Source organism: Scyliorhinus torazame, chromosome 2 (assembly GCF_047496885.1).
Source record: "Scyliorhinus torazame isolate Kashiwa2021f chromosome 2, sScyTor2.1, whole genome shotgun sequence".
Classification (NCBI taxonomy): domain Eukaryota; kingdom Metazoa; phylum Chordata; class Chondrichthyes; order Carcharhiniformes; family Scyliorhinidae; genus Scyliorhinus; species Scyliorhinus torazame.
Genome location: NC_092708.1, coordinates 163994626 through 164011250, shown reverse-complemented (window position 1 = coordinate 164011250; position 16625 = coordinate 163994626). Strand labels below are relative to the sequence as shown.

The window sequence follows — 16625 nt, the reverse complement described above, 5'->3', positions numbered from 1 at the left end:
ACACCTGTACTCCTCAACCCCAGGTTGCACAGTGGTTCGCATGGTTGCTTCACAGAGCTAGGGTCCCAGGTTCGATTCCTGCTTGAGTCACTGTCTGTGCGGAGTTTGCACGTTCTCCCCGTGTCTGTGTAGATTTCCCCCCGGGTGCTCTGGTTTCCTCTCACAGTCCAAAGGTGTGCAGGCTAGGTGGATTGGCCTTGCTAAATTGCCCTTTGTGTCTAAACAAAATGTTCGGTGGGGTTACTGGGTTACAGGGCTAGGAGGTGTGAGGCTGAAGTGGGGTGCTCTTTCCAAGAGCCGGTGCAGACTCGATGTGCCGAATTGCCTCCTTCTGCACCGTCAATTCTATGTCTATGTCATTACTGATCAGACTTGGTGACACAGGGGGTTCATGGGTCCAGCAGCATGGTGCTATCCATGAAGACCAACTTGGCATGGAGATGGAGGGCAGGAACCGGGCTGGCCTGGCAGAGCGGTCTACAGCACATCAGCAGCAGTGTAGCAACATGGCAGAAAGGCTTTGGCGCACTCACCTCAAAGTCTCTGGCAAACTGAGGGCCATCTTGTGCACACCACTCTTTAGAATTCGGATTTGACGCTGATGTAATTTCCCACTAGCATGATGACCGATTGAAAGGCCTGATGGCATTCGGGCAAGCAACTGTTTTAATGAGCATTCGCAAGATGAAAATTAATGCAAATGGTGTTCACGTCACCTGCAGCGGGAAGACCGACCCGCTATTGGGAGAATTGCAGCATAACTTTACACTGCCAGATTCTCAGTGCCTTCCTGCCACCAAACCCACCACGGGCGGGTTGGAAGAATTCTGCTCAATGAGTTTCGATCTGCATATCCTCTACTTTTGTGATTATAATGTCCTGACAATTGGGTGTGAAATTCCATGGTGATGGGAGGGGATTCTTTTGTAACTCTTGTTGGTAGCTTCCAGAACAAAGGGTCAATCCTGCGGTCATGTGACTTGTAGCAGCCATCAGCAGAAAGTCCATTTTAAAAATAGCAAAAATCATTAATGTTGCTATGTACAGTTTGGGATTTCTTTTCATGTCTTATTGACATAACAATAGCTAGTGAAGTTAGGTTTCTGTTCAATGGGGACTGGCAGGATGTTGATGGTGGAGGATTTGATGATGGTGATGCCATTGAATGATAATGGGAGTTGGTTACATTCTCTCCTTTTTGATAATAGTCATTGACTCACATTCCTGGTGCGCGAATATTACTTAATACTCATAGAGCACTGTTAGGAACAGATCGCAGAGTCATCAACTTGCTGAGAGAAAGGTATCAGAGGTAAGCTAAGAAGAACATCCTTTCAGTATCCACTTGTCACCCATGTGTAAAGTGAACAAGGAAATTAGGTTATAGGATAGGACGATAGAGATGCAAATGGTATTTAAGGAGGTATTTCATAATCTTAGCAAAGATGCATTCCACTGAGAAAGAAACACTCTAGCAGAAGGATGCACCAACCATGGCTAACTGAGGACGTTAGGATGGGAATAGAGGGATACGGACCCCGGAAGTGCAGAAGATTTTAGTTTAGATGGACAGCATGGTCGGCGCAGGCTTGGAGAGCCGAAGGGCCTGGTCCTGTGCTGTACTTTTCTTTGTTAAATATCGTAATAAATTAAAAGAAAAAGCATACAATTCTATGAGAATAGAAGATTAAGTCCAAAGATGTGCAAGATGTATTGGTCATGCTAAATTGCCCCTTAGTGTCCAAAAGGACAGGTGGTGGTTACTGGGTTCTGGGGATAGGGTGGGGGCATGGGTCTAGGTAGGATGCTCTTCCAGAGGGTCGGTGCAGACATGATGGGTCGAATAGCGTCTTTCTGCTCTGTAGTGATTCTGTAATGTCACATTGGTACAGGATAGATTTAAAAAAACAGCAGGACAAAATTATTAATGGCCACATGTTCCTGCGATGTAGCTAACTAATTGGTGATGATGGAGAAACAAGGCAGTCTGCTATTTTTCATTATAAGAATAAATTCACTCACGATAGAGAATATTAAATAACTTAGTTACCGACATGCACCGGGTTTTCTGACAGCAGAGGCAGCCCACCATTGGCCGACAGGTTTCCCAGCATCTCGGCCGGGCGCCACGGGAAATGCCATTGCCTTCGGCGAGACTGGAAAATCCAGCGGAGCGGAGGGCAGAAAATCCAGACTATGATTCTTTGGACAACAATTTCTGCAAACTAGGCCTCCCAATGTGTGAGAGCTCATAGGCTTTACTTGCATCAGGAGAATATGGCCCACCTGATTGTTTGTTTTGTCAATGCTATTTGATACAGCAATATCTAGAAACCTTAACTGACCTGTAATCAGCCAAGGGAGTGCAGGGGAAGGTTCCACACAAGCATGAGTGAAGTTGTGAAAATCATAGTTATTCCATACTTAAAGGAAAGCCACTTACAAAATAAAGCAACAATACATTTTATACAATACAATGCATTAGGTATGTCTGTGCTGAACAAGTTACGCATTAATGTTGAATACACTGAGCTCAATCTTATACTTATTTTGTAGTGTTATAAAGCAGCAGGTCAAGTCAATTTTCCTTTTTCAGGTATTTCCATTGTGACAGCATGCACTGAAGCATATGATTTGATTGACATTGAACAGCATGATGGCATTCACCCTTGCCTTGGGAGTGTGGATCTTGTCCCTATTTACCCTCTCTCTGAGTCCGTTAGCCTGGAAGAATGTGGCGAAGTGGCTCGTGGTAGGTTAATCGCAATATTCAGTTCATTTCAGTTGCACATGAACAACAACTTGTATTTAAATAGTGCCTCAACATCCTAAGGTGGTCCAAAGCACTTCACAGTAGCTTCAGAAAACAGAAATTTGACACTCAGCTATAGATAAGGAGATATGACCAAAACCATTGTTCGAGGGACAGCCATGATTGAGGACAGCTCATCAGTGCCTGGGTCTCTTCACAGTTAGCGTATGAACCCAAAGCATGCACTTTAGGATGAGATCACGAGACTGGTCCTCATCTCATTCGTAGCAGCACTTCCATCATTAGATGGTGTCGGAAGGGTCAGGCCTTGCTCACATCACTGTCATTCCACAGTGGACTTTACATTTCCAGAATGTTTGCATAGCTGGTCACTGCTGACCAAAGCTAAGGTTAAATCATAGCGAGTCATGGGTCAGAACGCTCAAACGTGAATGCAGTTTGATCCGTCCTCTCGGTGATGGGTTCAGCTATCCATGAGATGACAGGGAATGGTTTGGAGGGCTAGGGAAGATGTGGGGCTGCATAGCTTTGAGTGTCTTGATTGCGTTGTGCCTGATGCAATCTTACCCCCGAGACGCTGGCACACATAGAGGTGAACAACATTCCATTCCAGAAATGTGACATCTGGAGCCCTGTCGGGGGAGTGTGAGAAAGTGTGAAAGAAATTATTAAACTAAAGTAGCTCTGCACTCCATTCTTTGAATGGCATACAATGACATTTCAGTTGCTCATGGTCGATGAATGACGTTAAGTGCTGTACTTTTCTTTGTTCTTTGAAGTGTAGAAGATTTTAGTTTAGACGGGCAGCATGGTCGGCGCAGGTTTGGAGGGCCGAAGGGCCTGTTCCTGTGCTGTACTTTTCTTTGTTCTAATTGTTAACCCATGACTCCCCTTCATGGATGGGATGGCAAATATGTTGCAGCTGTGCTCCCTTCACTATTGCCTTCACTCTCCAAGGCTGCAATCCTACCTTACACTCTGTCCATGTTGAAACTTTGATGTGAGGATATTGAATTCTGTCAATGACTTTAACAGCACAGAATGAAATGATTGGCTTTCTGTTGCTTCCTGAGCAACAAAGTCTCTCTTCCTAGTAAGTGAGCTGAATCCTGTCCATTGTAGCGGAACCAATGAGAGAATGTGCGTTCCACGAAGGAGCCCCAGAGCACAGTGCACCACTCCTCCCGCACTACTTCATACCTCTCCTAGACAGATTAGATCTTACTTTCGTTTGTGCGCAACACCATTGCTCTGGTACCTTCAGAGGGTGCTGCTACATCTTTACTCCAGGGCTGAGTTTGACCCTGCACCCCTCACTGTCCGCATGCCTCTGATTTAATGGAGCCTCGGAATGTGCAGGGAGAACTGCTTCCTGTCATTCTCCAGCATTCCCCCACTAATGCTGAATCCCATCATTGTAGTGGTAGACATTCAGACCACATCCCCTCCCCCCAGAGTCCATCACCTGCAAAACACTCATGCCAAACATGGACCTCTACCTACCCCGTCTGGAAGATGTATGCACTGTACACCGTTAGGTACAGAGGTGAGCACCCCCGCCCCATGATAAGCTTCACATATACCACCCTCATCCCCGCCCCCTGTATTATGTCTTCCTTATCTACAACTGCAGTTCCCCCCAGTGACCATCACCATTTTGTCTGCAGCCCAGTACAGACTCCCAAGCCCAGGAATGTTGACAGTGGCATAACCCTGCACACCAAACTGCAGTTTTCCTTTGAAGCACACTGTCCGTTCCCCTCCCTGCAGCTGGGGTGCACCATGCTCCCAATGCTTGATCCTGCTGCATTCTTGGTGCTCTTCTGCACCGTCTCCTATCTTTGACTTCAGACTGTATCCACATAGGTCCTGGACAGCCTATCATCTATGACTCCTTTCAGGGCAGCACAGTGGTTAGCACTGTTGCCTCACGGCACCGAGGTCCCAGGTTCAATCCCGGCTCTGGGTCACTGTCCATGTGGAGTTTGCACATTCTCCCCGTGTTTGCATGGGTTTCGCCCCCACAACCCAAAGATGTGCAGGGTGGGTGGATTGGCCACGCTAAATTGCCTTTTAATTGGACAAAAAAATGAATTGGGTACTTTAAATTTATTTTAACAAATCTCTGACTCCTTTCTATTTTGCAACAGGAATATCTGCGTTCTCTCACTCCTGTCTGCCAGTCCTTGAACTAAAACGTGAGTGGTGACATTGTTCCCATTTTCAAGGAGGACTAAGGACAGCAGTGACCCTCCCTGACCAAACAACCCCGAATTCTGAGTACTGGTGCGAACCATTCATAATGTGCCCCGATTCTGAAGTCTGCATTCATCCCCTTCCAGTAAATTATATGGTATCCCTTTGACCCTTTACTTTGTCAGTGCTTAATGCAGCCTTGTCGGGGTCCAGCTTCCCAGACCTTGATCTTCCCTCTGTCTTCCAATTGTTTGTCATCCTCATCCACCTCTTTTCCCCCTCTTTTCCCCCCCTACCTTCCTTCGCGCCCCCTCACACTTCAGTCTGTTGGAGTGAACACAGTGCTGACCAGACAGACCAATGGTGTCCGGCAGCAGAAGACCCCTGCACTCCACAACCCCGGGCGCAGTACGAAGTCAGTGAAAGGGGAGGGTCCACGAGTCCAGCAGCACACAGCTGCCCATAAGACAAGCTCGGCATGGAGTTGGAGGCCACACAGCAGTATGGCGTTGAGTGCAACAAAAGCTGCGCAATGTTACGGCAGTTCGGCTATGTATGTTGCAATCACCTAAAAGTCAGGAGTGAACTGAGGTCCAACTTGTGTACAGAGCTTAGTTGCAAATGGGTTTGAGGCCAACATGATTTCCCGCTGGCGTGACCCATTCCGGTGAGCAGCTGTTTGAATGAGCATTCAAATTAATGCAAAATGGCCAGGCAGTGAGAGACCCATCCTGCTATTAACCTGCCATTTGGTGAATTGCAAACTATACACTGACAGTTTACGACGTTTTGGCTTTGATTGGATTCTCCATTTCCGCCTGTCACCAAACACGCCATGGGCCATTTGCTTCTATTTTTGAATCAGTATAGGAATTGTTTCCTTTTAACTATGCAAGCTACGCGCAGCGTTAGGTCTTACAACCTGAGAATTTTTTATCCCCTTTTATTTCCCCTCAAAGACATTGCAGAAAGATTATCCCACGATGTACCGGACTGCAGTATGTTTTATTTTGGATACGCTGATCAACCTCTCAAACGAGATCTGGTCCAACGCAGAAAAGAGTTGAACTGGTATAAGAGGAGCAATTTGAATGTGAATGAAATAAAGCCAGATGTCGGAATGACAGTTTCTCCTAGATATGGTTTAACAGGTTGGTAGTAGAACCTAAAATTAATTAATTAATTATCTTTATTGTCACAAGTAGGCTTGCATTGCAATGAAGTTACTGTGAAAATCCCCTAGTCGCCACATTCTGGCACCTGTTCGGGTTCATGGAGCCAGGTCCCGCGCGGTGAAACAACAGTATTAACCACTGTGCTACCGTGCTGCCCATTAGATAATGAAAATAAATTAATGACTATAAGGATTACGGTCAGAAAATGTACCATCACTCTGTTCTTCTCTATTAATTCACCTGTACATCACCATCATTATTATCTCGATACCTGCTACTCACCTCATGTCAACTAAAGTCCATCATGTCTGTTTGCTTATTTTAATTGGACTCAATTACTTCAACACAATTTTTTCCCATATACTACCATCTTTTTTTTTTCTAAATTTAGAGTAGCCAATTATTTTTATTTTTCAATTAAGGGGCAATTTAGCATGGCCAATCCACCTAACCAGCACATCTTTGGGTTGTGGGGATGAAGCCTACGCAGACATGGGGAGAATGTGCAAACTTCACACGGACAGTGACTTTGTACTACCATCTTACCCACTTGCCTTAGTCCTGTGTTCTCAAAATCCTCGCAACCCTCTTGAGTACCCTGTTAGATGGGTTTGCAGTTTTACATTCAGCTTCTGACAGCATCTGAGCATGAAAAAGTTGAGGCTTTGAATGTCTTGCTTGAGGTCAACAGTTGTCAGTTAACCTAGAAGCTTTAAAAAGTACCCTGAATCCAGTGAAATAAATAAGAAATTTGACTTATTTAGTTACAGTATAACAACACATTTGGTCGTCATGTTGGAGCAGCCAAACTCAAAAGGTGGAAAGAAGAATTTGTTGGGCTCATCTGGGGTTTTGGAAAGAAAAATTTGAAACATCAGTAACCTTGCCCATTTTGTCCCTCAAGACTTGCCTTTCTTTTCTGAAACAAACAGAAAAACACAGATTTGGACCATTGAATGAGACTTTGCAAAAACTATGGGCGAGATTCTCCAACCCCCCGCCGGATCGGAGAATTGCCGGGGGGCGGCGAGAATCCCGCTCCGACGCCGGCTGCCGAATTCTCCTGCGCCGGTTTTCAGGTGGGGATCACACCACGCCGGTCGGGGGCCATTGGCAGTGGCCCCCACAGCAAGTCTCCGGGCCCTGATGGGCCGAGCAGCCGCCCGTTTCCGGCCAGTCCTGCCGGCGTGAAATGGACGTGGTCCATCCCGGCGGGACCTGGCTTGGAGGGCGGTTAGCGGAGTCCTCGGGGGGAGGGGGGGCGCGGGGGGATCCGGCCCAGGGTGGCCCCATGGTGGCCTGGCCCGCGATTGGGGCCCACCGATCTGCGGGCGGGCCTGTGGCGTGGGGGCACTCTTTCCCTCCACACCGGCCTCTGTAGGGCTCCGCCATGGCCGGCGCGGAGGAGAAACCCTTTCCGCACGCACAGGAAATACGCCGGCGGTTCTGTGCATGCGCCAGAACACACTGGCGGTTCTGCGCATGCGCCAACTCGCGCCGGCCCATGGCAGCCCTTTGGCGCCGGTTGGCGCGGCGTGACCCCGCTGGATCCGGCCTAGCCCCCGGAAGTGCGGAGAATTCCGCAACTTCCGGGCAGACCGACGCCGCAGTGGTTCGCGCCGCTCTTAGCACCGGCGTCGGGCCATCCCGCCAATTGCGGGAGAATCCCGGCCTGTGTCATGTTTGACTCTGAAATAAGCTTCCAACTCCATATCAACTCACCAAGACTCTTTACTTGCATCTCAATAACATTGCCTGTTTACATTCTGCCTCCACGCATTTACTACTGAAAGTTTTATCATACGCCTTTGTTACCTCCAGATCCAACTATACCAATGCTGTCATTTTCTGTACCACATCAACTTGAGATCATCCAAAACCTTGCTGTCCACATCCTAACTTGTACCAAGTCCCATTCACCCATCATTCCTGTGTTCGCTGACCTATGTTGGCTCACAGTCTGGCACATTCTCTTTGCTTTCATGTCCTCCACCCTGTATCCTCTAGGTCTCTCCCTCCCTATCGGGTGCAACCTCTTCTGGCTCTAAACCCCTCTAAATTTCTGCTCTCCATCATTTCTCGCCTTGAGTATCCTCAGTTTTAATCACACCGCCATTGGCAACCATGGGCGGGATTCTCCCATAACCTGTGAGGCGGGCCGTACCGGCGCCGAGGAGTGGCGTCAACCACTGAGACGTTGTGCAGCCCGGAAGGTGTGGAATCCTCCGGTGGAAAGAGTGCCCCCACGGCACAAACCCGTCCACAGATCGGTGCCCCTGCCCCCCCCCCCCGAGGAATCCGCAGGCCGCCCGCAGAGCCAGGTCCCGCCGGTATGGACTTGGTTTGACTTACGCTGGCGGGTCTGGCCGAAAACGGGCAGCCACTCGGCCCATCGCGGGGCGGAGAATTGGCGGGGGAGTGGGGCGCTGCCAACAGACCCCGACTGGCGCAACGCGACTCCCGCCACCGCCAAAAAAACGGCGCCGGAGAATCCGGCAGCCGGTGTCGGGGCGGGGTTCACTTCACCCCTGGCAATTCTCCGGCCCGGCGGGGGGGTTGGAGAATCCCACCCCATGTCTTCAACTGTCAAGGCCACAAATTCTCTTCCTAACCTCATCACCCCTCTCTACTGGTGCAAAATTCTCCCCTACCCGGCGGGGCGGGGGGTCCCGGCGTGATGGAGTGGCGTGAACCACTCTGGCGTCGGTCCGCCCCAAAGGTGCGGAGGTCTCCACACCTTTTAGGGGCCAAGCCCTCACCTTGAGGGGCTAGGCCCACGCCGGAGTGGTTGGCGCTCTGCTGGCTGGCACCACACCAGCCGGGGCCGAAAGGTCTTCGCTGGTCGATGGAAGTCCGCGTGGGCAGCGGCTGCTGACGTCATCCCCGTGCATGGGAGGGGGTCTCTTCCCCCTCCGCCATAGTGAAGACCATGGCGAAGGCGGAAGAAAAAAAAGTGCCCCATGGCGCAGGCCCGCCCGCCGATCGGGCTCCGGGGTCCGATGGGGGGGGTGCGCGGGGCGATCTGGCCCCGGGGGGTGCCCCCACGGTGGCCTGGCCCGCGATTGGGGCCCACCGGTCCGCGGGTGGGCCTGAGCCATGGGGGCACTCTTTTCCTTCTGCCTTCGCCATGGGCTTCACTATGGCAGAGGCAGAAGAGACCCCCTCCACTGCACATGCGTGGGGATGCCGTGAGCGGCCGCTGACGCTCCTGCGCATGCGTCGCACGGCAAAGTCATTTCCGCGCCAGCTGGCGGGGCGCCAAAGGCCTTTCCCGCCAGCTGGCGGGGCGGAAATCACTCCGGCGGGGGCCTAGCCCCTCAAGGTGAAGGCTCGACCCCTCAAGGTGGGGAGAATTCCGCACCTTTGGGGTTGCGCGATGCCGGACTGATTTGCGCCGTTTTTGGCGCCGGTCGGCGGACATCGCGCCGATTGCAGAGAATCCCGCCCATGGTTCCTGCAAAACACTTTTGCGGTGTTTTACTTCGCCAATAGTGCCAAATTTATGCAAGTTGTTGTTAGAAAAAGCAGGGGGCCGGGATTCTCCGCTATCCGGCGGGGCGGGCTGTACCAGCACCGAGGTGTGGTGTGAACCACTCTGGCGTCGGGCCGCCCAGAAGGTTCGGAATCCTCCACACCTTCGGGGGCTAGGCCGGCGCCGGCGTGGTGGTTCTTCTTCGCGCCGGCCATAGTGGACCATTACAGCGGCCGGCGCGGAGGGAAAGAGTGCCCCCCACGGCACAGGCCCGTCCGCGGATCGGTGGGCCCCGTTTGCGGGCCAGGCCACCCGAGAGGAGGAAGCTGAATATCAACTATGAATGTAGACAAAAACAGCACCAAGGCCAGAGAAACCTGGTTATCGAAGAGAAGCTCACGAGGCTCTTCAATTAAAAACTGTTCAACTCAAAAAGCAAGATCGATAGTGACCACTCCGGTCTCTTCAATGAGCTTAAAATTCCACATCCTGTGACTGCTGAAGCCAATCTGACCCCCGGGGCCAGATCCCCCCACGCCCTCCCGAGGACTCTGCAGGCCGCCCGGCAGGACCAGCCGAAAACGGGCGGCCGCTCGGCCCATCGTCGGGCGGAGAATCGCTGGGGCGGCCGCTGCCAACGGTCCCTGACTGGCACGATGCGATTCCCGCCCCTGCTGAAGAACCGGCGCCGGAGAGTCCGGCAGCCGGCGTTGGGGCGGGACTCTCGCCCTCCCCACCCTGGCGATTCTCTGGGCCGGTGGGGGGTCGGAGAATCCCGCCCGAAAGGATTTTGGCGATAATTTGACTACTTGGGCGGGATTCTCCGACCCCCCGCCGGGTCAGAGAATCGCCGGGGGCTGGCGTGAATCCCGCCCCCGCCGGTTGCCGAATTCTCCGGCACCGGATATTCGGAAGGGGTGGGAATCGCGCCGCGCCGCCCCCCCCCCCCCACTGCGCATGCGCGGGGATACCGTGAGCGGCCGCTGACCCTCCCGCGCATGCGCCACACGGCAAAGTCAGTTTCGCGCCAGCTGGCGGGGCACCAAAGGCCTTTCCCACCAGCTGGCGGGGCGGAAATCAGTCCGGCGCGGGTCTAGCCCCTCAAGGTGATGGCTCGGCCCCTCAAGATGCGGAGGATTCCGCACCTTTGGGGCGGCACGATGCCGGACTGATTCGCGCCGTTTTTGGCGCCAGTCGGCGGACATCGCGCCGTTGCGGAGAATCCCGCCCCTTATCTTCCATTTATCTAGATTATCTGTGATTAGTTAGTTAGTTATCGTCCGAGTCCTAGGTGAGTCTTCAGGCCACAACAAAGTTCTTCCATCGGGCCCTGTCTTGTGCATCGCCCCATGGCCTGTCTTGTGCATCGCCCCATGTATCTATAATGCCACCTTGCCCAATACCTCTGTTGCTTTGACTTTAAAGAACCCATAAGCTTGCCGTACAAGTGATTTGGGGAAAGGTAAAAATACTGGTTTTAGAAGCAGAAATGATTTTGAAATCAAATTGATAACAGTTTCTGAAAAGGGCCATCCATTTATAATGTCATTTTCTTTTATTTCCTTTTAGGAATTGGTGCTAGTCCGTATGTTATGAACTGCAATGTGACTATAGATACGCAGGATCTGAACATCGGTCAGCAGATTGCCAGTGCTGTCCGAGGGGCCAATCCCGGCGGCCTTCGAGGCATTCAGGCAATGGCCTTTCCTCATGAGGGCACAGTGGAGATAGCCTGTAATGTGGAAAGCTTTAAAGACAAGCCTCCATCGTCTGTGACAGAAAAAAGCACACAATATATCTCTTATTATATACAGGGGGAAGAGTACTTGTACTTTTCTCCAATATCCATAGAGAGGCAGATTAAAAAATTGGCTGCTAGCCATGAAGTTCCAACAGTTGGTACTGCATTAGTTGGGTTCACGCCTGAACGCTGTAAAAACCTGGCAGAACAGGCAATACGGGAAGGGTGTGGAGAGTTCTGGAAGAGGCACAAGACCATTACTATGTAAAAGAGACATAGGTGCCTCTTGAAGCAATCTTGTTTAAACTAAACATGTCTCTCACTAAACTAATTCACAGAACTGAATGCACTATGATGAATATTTGGAGTCTTATAATTATATTCCAAGAAAATTGACCTGTTTTCAATATGTGGAAATTCATTCTTATGTAAAATTAACAGTAAATGGGCACACCATCGAAATGATTTGAAATAGGAACAGGTTCCTCTGGGATGGTAAAAACGCAGCTGATTTCCAAAATTCTGACAATGCCACTGTTGACATATCTCATGAGAAATTATGAAAGTGGCCCAGGGCTGGCTTATTCATTGATTTTCTGTCCAAGATGTAATCTTTCTGTTTTACTGACGGCATTGGCAAATATGTAGTCACAGTTCCAAAGGTGTTGAAAACTCCCTGATCTCTCAAGCAAATAACAGTTATGCATTTGTCAGCCCAGACAATATGTGCTGACAGATGATTCAACGATTAATGGTTTTACAGATGAGACCAATCCTGCCACAGATGCTGTTTCTATAGGAGGGGCTAGATGGTGATAGGAAAGGAATCTCTGGCTGAATGACGTAACGCCAATTAACGCTATTGGATCGCCAGTCAGGCTCACATCAGCTGACTCAGCACAGACAGGGTTTGATCATGGGATGGTCTGGGTCATATTGTAGCAAACAGTTGCTCATTGGGAGAATTTCTTTCCTGCTTTTTCATGTGCTAATATCTGATGACACAGTAAGAATTTCGGAGCTTTGCTGAGAGAAATAACACAAGTAAAGAAATTAATATAGACAAGGATTTGAGTGGTCTGGCAGGCTTAAAAGTAGACAAATCTCCAAGGCCAGATGAAATGTATCCCAGGCTATTGAGTGAGGTCAAGGGAGGAAATAGCATTGGTGCTGGCAATCTGGCCACAGGAGAGGTGCCAATGTGGTTCCATTATTCAAGAATGGAGGAAGGGATAAGGGACTATAGGCCAGTCAGTCTAACCTCAGTGGTGGGGAAACTATTGGAAGCAAATCTGAGAGACAGAATTAATGTGCATTTGGAGAGCCAGGGATTAATCAAGAACAGTCAACATGGGTTTGTTAAGGGAAGGTCATTTTTAACCAACTTGATTGCTTTTTTCAAAGAGGTGACCAGGTGTGTAGATGAGGAAAATGCTTTTGATCTTGTCCACTTAGACTTCAGCAAGGCTTTTGATAAGGCCCCACATGAGAGACTGATATCGATAGTAAGATTCCATGGAACCCAAATATTGGATCCGAGCAGAGTGACCACAAGGAAATGGATGTTATGTTTGGAGGCAGAACAAGGTTTAATGAAATAAACCACTACTCGTCTCCACTCCCCGAAGAGTACTCCCGTCCTGACCTACATTTAGGCTGGGGTTTTTATACCCAGCAGACGTCCCTTGTTATGGGGAAGTCCTGCCCTTTAACAGGGAGGTTCATGCTCTGCAGAGGTCACAGGGAACCTGATAGTCCATACCCCATGACCTCCATGAGGGTTGTAACACCAAGTAAATTCGGCAAATTAGCTAAGAGGCAGGACGCAGAGGGTGATGGTCGAGCAGTGTTTTTCTGACTGGAAGCCTGTGGCCGAGATTCTCTGCGCCAAAATGGCGTTTGGCATGGGGGCTGAGAATAGGGCCTCGGACCCATTCGGGTCCGACGCCGGGATGCAATTCTCCGGCGACCTGAGTTCCCACCGGCGTGGTTCAGGTATGGTTCCACCCGGCGGGTGCTCGGCGTCGGGGCTGCGGTGGCTGTCTTGGTGGGGGGTAGGGGATCGGACTCCGGGGGGGCAGCCAGGTCCGCGATCGGGGGCCACTGATCGGCAGGCACGCGCGATCTGGGGTGTGGCCTACCTTCTTCCGCGCCGGCCCGCTGTGTGGCTGCTGCACGCATGCGCGGACCCGCGGCGAGCAGTGCAGGGCCGCGTACGGCAGCTGGAGCAGCGTGGAGCACTCTGGCGCCATGTTGGAACCCGGTGGGCTGCCGAATCGCTGGGCCAAGTGGCCCGTTCATGCTGCCGTGAAACACTCCGGTGTTTACGCCGACATCAATACTTAGCCGCATTTTTAGAAATTCCTGGCCTGTGACCAGTGGGGTCTCGCAGGGATCAATATTGGGGCCAATGCTGTTTGTGCTTTATAAATATGATTTATACATTAATGTAGGAGGGTTGATCAGTTAATTCATGGATGATACGAAAATTGCTGGAGTGGTAAATAGTGAGGAAGATAGCCCTAGGTTACTGGAGGATATGGATGGGCTGGTCAGATGGGCTGATCAGTGGCAAATGGAATTCAATCCGGACGAGTGTGAGATGATGCACTTTGGCAGGACAAACAAGGCAAGGGAATACATGATAAACAGAAGGATCCTGGGCAGCACCGAGGATCAGAGGGACCTTGGTGTGCATGTACACATGTTCCTTACGGTAGCATGGCAGGTGGATACAGGGTTCAGAAGACATTTGGTATGAGTCGAGCCATCGAGTTTAAGAGCAGGGAGGTTATGCTGGAGCTGTATAAAACATTGGTTAGGACATTGGTTAGCTTGAGTATTGTGTGCAGTTCTGGATTCCACATTTTCGGAGCGATGTGATGGCAGTGGAAAGGGTGCAAAGGAGATTTACCAGGATGTTGCCTGGGCTGGAGAGTGTTAGTTATGAAGAGAGATTGGATAGACTGGGGCGGTTTTCCTTGGAGCAGAGGTGACTGAGGGGGGACATGATTGTGATGTATAAAATAGATAGAATAGACAATAAGGGACCTTTCCCCTTGGCGGAGGGATTAATGACCAAGGGGCATAGATTTAAGGTAAGGAGCAGGATGTTCAGAGGGAACGTGAGGGGAAACCTTTGCACCCAGAGAATGGTGGGAGTTTGGAACTCTGCCTGAAAGGGTGGTGGAGGCAGAGACCCTGTAAGAAGTATTTAGATGTACACTTGTGATGCCAAGACATACAAGACCATTGGTTAAGTGCTGGAAATTGAGATTAGAATAGGTAGGTGGTTGTTTTTGACCGATGCAGAGGCGATGGGCCGGAGGGTCTTCATATGCTGTAGATCTCTATGATTCTATGAGATGCTCCTGTCCCTAGCTCCAATGTGAGCACAAGTTAACACCATGATACTCTGTATGTTGAGTTCCTGTGGCAAGCCTAGAATTTTAAAGTACTTTCCATGTCCTTTCTATAAGTTTAAAGTTTGAAACTGGGCCATTCTTAAAAAGAGGAGGATAGGTGTTATTCACCCAAATAGTTGACTTTGGATATGGCACAAGAAATGCATAGAAGAGATCAACTTATTGTTCCCAGACTGAGGGAAGAAATATGTCCACTATATATTGCTTAATTATAGTTCGATGAATGTCATCCGAGGTTATTGCAGCAGAAAGTCCCCCTCCCCCTAAAGCGGGTTTTCCGGTGGCAAACGCGGCTCGTCATTGGCCAGTGGCGGGATCTTCCAGTCCTGCCAAAGTCAATGGCCATTTGCATTGCCCGCTAGCCACACCGCTGGAATCCCCCCCCCCACGCCCTCCGCAGGCCCGGAAGATCCCGCCTAGATCTTGTGTTAGTATTAATCAACTAATAATCACAATCTGAGTTAGCACCAAAGAAGAGTCATATTGGACTGTAACCAAAAACTCAGTTTCTTTCTTCACAGTTGCTGCCAGACCTGCTGGGTTTGTCCACCACTTTCTGTTTTCAATGTATTAATAATTTGTTATTCGCACAAGCTGCTTCATGATGTAACGAAGCAATGTATCCTTGCTCCCACTTCATCAGTTTCCATGTGAATATCGTGCCTTGGTATGGAGCAGGATGGGGAAAATATAAGAACAATTTAATTATTTGTAAGCTGTTCGAATTGCATCTGGCTATTTGCATAATTCATCACTAGTTGGCTTCCTGGTTGAATAAATGATGATCATAATCTGCAGTTTTGGCAGCCACAATTACTTCGACTAAAAAAAAACAAGACTGCGATTGAAGTCAATTGAGAATCAAATGGGAGTATTTTCACACCCAGGGTGCTGAAGAATGCCCCTTGGCCCACCATCTCTATGAGGAAGTGTTAGCTCTATTTTGGAATCAGATCGTGTCTTCCGATCTTCAGAAAATGGAAGCTCCAAGTGTTTGTTTTAAGGGATTCTGATGCGAGACTGATCTCCCAGCCACTTCATTGGGGATTGGCTAATCCACTTACTTGCATAAAACATCTCCTGTCTCCAGATCACACCATTCAGTAGAGATACTGAAAAACATTTCTTTCACTTTTCACCCTGGGGGAAATAGATAATTTGATTTTGTAAAAATATTCTTTGCAGGAGCCATACTTAGTTCACTGGCATAAATAACTCCCCATAAGTAAACAATAGGATTATGTTAATTCAGTAAAAATAATTGGGAGCCATCAGTGTGAAGATTAATATTCTTCTAAAGGTGCTGACTCATATTGTGATATGCCGAGTGGATGCTCGGCTTCCTCATCCCTCTGCTTGGACAGCGCCGTCAGATTGTACAACCCTGGAGGGAATCACAACCAAGCCTGATTCTGTTCTTGCATGGCACCAGAACGTAACGAGTGATTGGCAGGAGAAAACCCTGTTATACTCTAGATCTTGGCTACTGATATCAATCTTACAGCCCTACTTGGGACATCTGCACGGACTCCAAATTAAACCTGGAACTTTCGCAATTTGTAATTCCGGTGAGTTCAGTCTTTGTGCGTGATACCACCCCTTCCTCCCCAACCCCTCCCCTCACCAACTACCTGGGCCATCAGGGGTGTATAGTTCAGCTCAGGAATTAAGCTGGGGAATTGCAAGTTTAAACCGATATACGATCACTCAATGGTGCAAAACCTCAAAAGGTAATCGATATATGGGGCTGGTTTAGCACAGTGTACTAAACAGCTGGCTTGTAATGCAGAACAAGGCCAGCAGCGCGGGTTCAATTCCCGTACCAGCCTCCCCGAACAGGTGC

At 49.7% G+C, this 16625-nt stretch overlaps 1 protein-coding gene across 4 annotated transcripts in view; it reads left to right on the top strand.

Annotated features, from left to right (window-relative positions):
• Nucleotides 1-15579, top strand: part of ftcdnl1 (formiminotransferase cyclodeaminase N-terminal like 1) — a 44808-nt gene extending 29229 nt beyond the window's left edge. For all 4 annotated transcript variants that reach the window (XM_072479065.1, XM_072479056.1, XM_072479047.1 and 1 more), the window contains 3 exons: nucleotides 2597-2752; nucleotides 5929-6120; nucleotides 11186-15579. In XM_072479065.1, coding sequence (XP_072335166.1) covers nucleotides 2597-2752; nucleotides 5929-6120; nucleotides 11186-11625 — 788 coding nt within the window. In that variant the 3' untranslated portion in view covers nucleotides 11626-15579. The remainder of the gene's footprint in view (nucleotides 1-2596; nucleotides 2753-5928; nucleotides 6121-11185) is intronic.
• Nucleotides 15580-16625: the final 1046 nt, after the last annotated feature.